Source organism: Rissa tridactyla, chromosome 2, assembly GCF_028500815.1.
Source record: "Rissa tridactyla isolate bRisTri1 chromosome 2, bRisTri1.patW.cur.20221130, whole genome shotgun sequence".
In the NCBI taxonomy this organism is placed as follows: domain Eukaryota; kingdom Metazoa; phylum Chordata; class Aves; order Charadriiformes; family Laridae; genus Rissa; species Rissa tridactyla.
Genome location: NC_071467.1, coordinates 139,277,883 through 139,283,882, shown reverse-complemented (window position 1 = coordinate 139,283,882; position 6,000 = coordinate 139,277,883). Strand labels below are relative to the sequence as shown.

The 6,000-nt window shown below is 56.4% G+C and overlaps 1 protein-coding gene across 1 annotated transcript in view; it reads left to right on the top strand.

Moving 5' to 3' along the window:
- Nucleotides 1-917: 917 nt before the first annotated feature.
- Nucleotides 918-6,000, top strand: part of NXPH1 (neurexophilin 1) — a 140,562-nt gene continuing 135,479 nt past the window's right edge. Inside the window, exon 1 of the mRNA XM_054192101.1 lies at nt 918-1,024. Within this exon, the coding sequence (XP_054048076.1) occupies nt 971-1,024 (54 nt within the window). The 5' untranslated portion in view covers nt 918-970. The remainder of the gene's footprint in view (nt 1,025-6,000) is intronic.

The window sequence follows — 6,000 nt, the reverse complement described above, 5'->3', positions numbered from 1 at the left end:
CAGTGCCTGCGCCGGATGCACAGCGGCCGCGGGACCCCTCGGTGCGGAGCGCGGCGAGGAGATGCGCAGGGGCGGCGGGCTGCGCCGCGGCGCTCAGCCCCTCTAGGCTCGCCCATGGAGCACCCCGCGGAGCCCCGGCCGCCGTCGGACCCCCCACGCCGTACGTATCCCCGCCGCGGCCCCCCCGCGGCGGCGGGGCTGTCCGCGGGGCGCGGGGGCGGAGGAGGGCTGGGGCCGGGGATGGGGGTCGTCGCCCGTCGGGGCGCCCCGGGGCTCGGCCCCGGCCGGGGCAAGGCACGGCGCACCTTATGAGCGGCGGAGGGAGGTGGGCGCTTGTGGGGGTAGGCAGAGCTTGCTCGGGGGTCCCGGAGGCGAAGCTCTCCGCCTCGGCTTTAAGCGCCCAGGAGCATCCGGAGCCCCGATCCCAGCGTCTCCTGCCCCTTCTCCCCGCTCCGGCGCCGCTCCGCTCGCCAGCGCGCTGCCGGGGCTCCGCGGCGAACTGGCGGGCGGCTGCCGCCCGGTCCCCGCCGAGGGCGCGCAGGCAGGCAGGCAGGCAGGTCTGGCGGTGGCACCCCCGGGCCGTCCCAGCCCACACCGCGGGGCTCTCCCGCCCAGTAAAAGGACTGAGCGCCGGGGAGCGCTGCCTACAGGCGCTCTGCAGCCAGCCCGGACCGTGCGATCACTTTGCTCTGACGCTGGATTAACTCGATTTTAATCGTTTTTTGTTTCCCCCACCCCCATCCACACACCCCATCTCCTCCTTCTCTCCCGCCCCCCCGTCCCTACACACCTCTCTTCCCCCCTTGTCTCAAGCCTAACCTTGTCGTGTGGTCATGGGGTCTATAATTTCATTTTTGTCTAGGCTGGTGAGAGCTCTGCTTGTTCTGTAAAGTGGATGTCAGGTGGATCTATGTTCTGGAAGGAACAAAGAGGCAGCGAAGGCAGCGCGGGGGAAGTTTGAGCGGCGAGGATGCAGGCTGTGTACTGGTACGCGGTCCTTCTGCTGCAGCCCACCCTCTACCTGGTGAGTGCCCCCGGCGCCTCGCACGGCCCGGGGAGGGGGGAGCTCGGCGGGGAGGAGGGCACCAGCCTGGCGGAGAACGAACAAACTCACGGCAACGACCGGCGCCCCGCAGCCAGCCCTGCCCCGTCCTCCCGGGGTCGGGCCGCGGCCGGGAGGTGCGGGGCTCAGCCGGGAGCTCTCGGCGGGGCGCACGGCGCGGGGAGCAGACCCGTAACTTCTCCTCCGCGAGGAAGGGGTGCCCCACCGGGCTAGAGCAGGGTCGGGGGCTCCCCGGCCGGGTCTCCTGGTGCCACCTCCCGGGCCAGGTCCCCCGGTGCCTGCGGGTGCACCGGACCTCCGCCGCGGGGGCGCCTGCCCAGGCTGTGGGCTGGAGGCAACTTCTTGCCCTCTGCTCCCTCCTGAGGGTGGGACTCCCCCCTGGAAGGGGACCCCGCCAGTGTGCCACTACGGGCGCCGCGGCACAGGCGTGACGAGCACAGCTAGTATTTTCCGCGTGAAGTGTCATTGACTTTCTTAGCAAATCTCCTTTAAGATTACCGGGGGAACACGAGTAAACAGCGGCGTTATCTCCTTTAACACACACTTTATTCCCCCTGCGATGGCAAGGAACAAAAAGCAGGCAGGCTGCTCCTTTGTAGCCCGCACCCTCGCTCGCCAGCGACGCATCAAGCAGGCAAACGCTTGGCGGGACCTCGTCCCGGTGGCGGCGGGGGAGGGAAAAGCCCTTTTTTTTCCAGGTGCGCTGCCGAGAAAATCACCCCAGCACGGGGGCAGGCGACGGCCCGGCCGCGGCTCCGGCTCCGCGGCCGCCGGGCGCTGCCTGCGCCGCCGCTGCCTGCGCTGGCGCGGCCTGGCCGCCTGGGGGCGCTGCGGGGCAGCGCGGGGCGGTGGCGCGCGGCCGAGCGGCGGGGCAGCCAATAGCGAGCTGGGCCGGGGAGGGGCGGGGCCAGGGAGGGGCGGGGCTCGGCTGCGCGCGCCTCCCGCGGCAGCGCAGCGCCCAGCGCGGCCGCGCAGCGACGGGGGGATCGCGCCCGTCCCGTCCCGTCCCGTCCCTTCCCTTGTCCCCTTCCCCCAGCCCCGGACGTGGCTCCCGCCTGGGGGCCTCTGCCCTCGCCCTGCGGTGCCACGTCTGCCGCGGACCTCTCTCCTCCCCGCGAATTTTATAGCCGGGGGGGAGCGTGGGGGGCGTGGGTTAGGGGGAGAGAAGGGGGGAGGAAAGCGGGGAGAAAAGTGCGTGGCAAATAATCTATCAAAAAGCCGGAGCGAGATCGATACGTCGTGTTAAATTTTAAATGTGTTTGCTGGCAGTTAAACTGCTCTCGACTCATTACAACAACAGTGCTGGATTTATTCTAATGCGCTGCAGTCTGAACAACAAGCGCATTAATTCTCCTTTAATTGTAAACTGGGAGCATTTGAAAACCATTCAGTGTGCAAATTATGCTGATTCAATTACCGTTTAGTTACAGACTTCATTACCTGAATGCTTTTTTTTTCTTTTCTTTTTTTTTTTTTTTCCGAGGGCTTGGAATTGCAGAGTAAAAGAGATGATTTTCCAGCTTCCCTCGAAACAATGCGAAATATGATGCAAAAAATAAAAGAGAATAAAAGACAGGCTAGGAGGAGGGGATGCGCTCTTCCACTGGGCTGTGTCTTCTGCCAAAACACCCGGGGGGGGATCCAAAGGATTTCCCTGTCTAACCCGATTCTTGTTTCCGAGTCAATACTTCCACGTTTATGCCAATCTCTCCCTATTCTCTGTGTTTAGGGAGTGACTCCGAAAGTTTGCGTTAGGCCATCGCGTGATAATAAACTGTTTATTAGCATCGAAGCATGAAGTTTTGATTAAAGCTTTAATGCCGTGCCACAAACCAGCAAGGTGCAACACTTTGTTGCACCCATCCGTGTGTGCGTGTCGCTCTGTGTGGGCTAGAGCGGTTTCAATTAGGAATTAAATTTTCAGTTCCTAACCTGTTAGGAAGGGTAAATGAAACAGGCAGCACAATCAGCTTCCTATGGAGTTTCTTAAAAAATCCTTTTTTTGAGAGAGGTTAATAATATAGGAGAGAGGGAAAATAGGCTGTTCCCCATTCCGCTTGAATTAGGCGGGATTCAGTAGTAGTGAACAGCCGCGGCGAGGCTGCCTCGAACTTACTCATTTACAGACACTCGCTGGCTTGTAATTTCTCTTCACCCAGCAAACCACTGCTCCTTTCCCCCCCCACCCCCTCCCGTTAAACCTCTTCGTAATGAAATCTTGGGAAAAAAAAGTGCTTCTGCTTTTCTCTCCCTTTTTAATAGAGCCATATGCCATCCAGCCTTATTGCCTGAAATTTATAGAGGTCACGGCCAACCAGAATGAGTAGGAATTTTGCTGGGGTAGAGATAGTTCGTCGTATTATGTTTATTGATAAGAACATTAGTTAGCCTCTGTGAGACGTGCATTTTCTCCTTGTTTCGAGCTGTGCAGTGTATTGAAAATGTTATATTTGATTTGCAGTGGAAGTGCATTTCCTTTGGCCTAAACGGATAACATAGTACTTATTCGGTAGAATTAGGAGTTAACCTTTAAAGCCTTGCAGTTATTTTGTTTCTTCAGATTTAGAGAGCTGCAGAAATTGTTCAAAGAGCTACATTCGGTCTTATTTACCACAAGACTCCACTTCACCGCTGTTCTTTCAAAAGCATCTTAGTCCTATTCTAATGGATAATGTTTTCTTAACTAACAGCGCTACGCCGAGCTCAAAATCGTCATTAAGGAAGCATGTAAATATTAAGAAAGACAAAAAAACCCGGAGATGGTAGACTTTTCTAGGTTTGAGCTCTGTCTGTTTATAAGGACACCGGGGTTTTACACTACTCCCTTAATGGAAACCTTCTCTTTTAATTCCTGCCTAGTTGCCGGTGAATTTCCAGTCCGACACCACAGGACAATAAAACGCCAGGTTGTTTCATTTCTTTCTTTTTTCCTGAGTGGAAGCAACATGCCGTAGAAGCGACTACAAAACGCGCGGGCTGCTGGCAAAGACGGCAAGGATCCTAACTACTTATTTCTCAGTGGGACAGGTCGAGCATGGCCCAAAAGGAGGAGGCAGATCGTTTCCGTACCGGCTGCTAAGGAGCCCCTTCCTGCGGGCGGGGACCGGCGGGCTGCTGTCCGACAGCTCCCGGCGGCGGCGGCGAGCGGTCGCCCCGTCCCGCCGCTCCCCGGCCGACGGCCGGATCCTGCGCATCCCGCCGGCTAACCCAGGGCGCCCGGGCGGCAAAACGCCTTGCGGGTTGCAGGATTTTACCCTCCAACATGTTCACAGGCTCTGCCTTTGCATGCTCTAGGGGGAACTTCCCGCACGGTACAAGGAATGATAACATGCGCCTGTTTTGCTGGGATCGCCCTGGTTTGAAGAGACTTCATCTCACTACTTAGGTCCTCCTTACCCGGAGTAGCGGGTACGGAACTAAAACAGTCGGAATTTTGCGTTGCGTGCTGCTAGGGTAAGGATCCCTCTCCCTCTCCCCCGCCCCCAACCCCCCCCGGATCGTTATCTTTTCCCAGTCAAGTGTTTCTTTCACCGATGGGTTTGTAAATTAGGATATACACCAGCGCTGACTGGCAGAGGGTTTTAACTCCGTGCGGAATTGAAGCAGCGCAAGAGCAAATGAAGGGGTGTTTTTCACACGCCCCCCCCCCCCCCCACTCCCCCCGAGGAGGGCTGCGAGCAGGTTGTTTCGCGGGGGGAGCTTCTCTGCGCGGCGCTTTGTCAGAGAAGTACAGCTGCGGGGCTCCCGGGGCACCTTGTTTTACAGGGCGATGGCTTTGACAGAGGGTCTTGGAAACAGCCTGCTCACCTCCTCCCCGTGCCGGGATGGGATTTTAAGGTCTGTTCCACACCGTCACTGTAGTTTGGAGGCCTTCTGACAGCCGAGCGGAGCTTTCCTGCAAAAATGTTGTGAATAATAGAGGTTTAAAATTGTCCTCAGCGATGGCACACTCGGTACGGTGTTTGCTGAGGGGGTAAACAGGAGGTTGGTGGCTCCAGAGTTTGTGTACATTTAATTTCGCTTTGTGTCGCACTGTTTGCGGTCATTTCACCCCGGTTAATGAAAGCTATGGACAACGTGAAGAGATATCACGTGCCGGCGAAGATAAGTTGATTTATTTCCTTCTTTCTTTTTTTTAAAGATAGTTGCTGATTGTGTCCTACTTTGTCGTGGGAGGAAAAAAAACCCCACCCTCTATAGGCAGCGAAGATAAAAGAAACAAAAAACAAGAGAGAAGGCATTGCCCTATCAGAATCACCACCCACAGTATTTTCTCAGAGGCATTTGGTGCTGAAAGCATTCGGGTATTGCTTCCCCCCCCCAAATAAGCGATTTCTTGCAATTTTCAATTTGACGTCGAAGGCAGGGAGAGGAAGGAGGGGCGGGAGAACGCTTGGCACGGAGGGAGAGAAGTGGCTTTTTGTGCGAGAGAGTTTACGTAGCCTTGAGATGATCCCGCTCCCTCTTTCTAAGAGAGTTTGAGAAACGCTTTGACGGTGGTGTAGGGGGAGTAATTTACCCTTTCGGAAGGTAAAGCACGGGAATAGTAACCGGACTCGGAGCTCATTGAGGCGAAACAAACTTATCTGCGGTGTAGGTTGCGGTTTTGGTTTTTTTTTTGTTTTGTTTTGTTTTCTTTTTTGTTAAGCGGAGGATGGTGCAATCTTTTCGGGGCTTCCTTCCTTCCTGACCACCAGGGACCTGTGCTAGGAGTTTAAGAAGGGGTTTCCCCGCACTGAAATTTCTTTTTCTTGGTGCTTAGTACACACTGTTTTCATTTTTTAAGTCGCTGGAGAAAGCAGTCTGGAACAGATTTCACTTTTTAGGGAGGCACCTGGATATAATCCAATATCCCCGCCTCCCTTTGACTAGCCAAATCTTCCAAGTCGGTACCTAGAGGTATCCATTTTAAGCTCTTTAATATTTCCCTGCGTCTC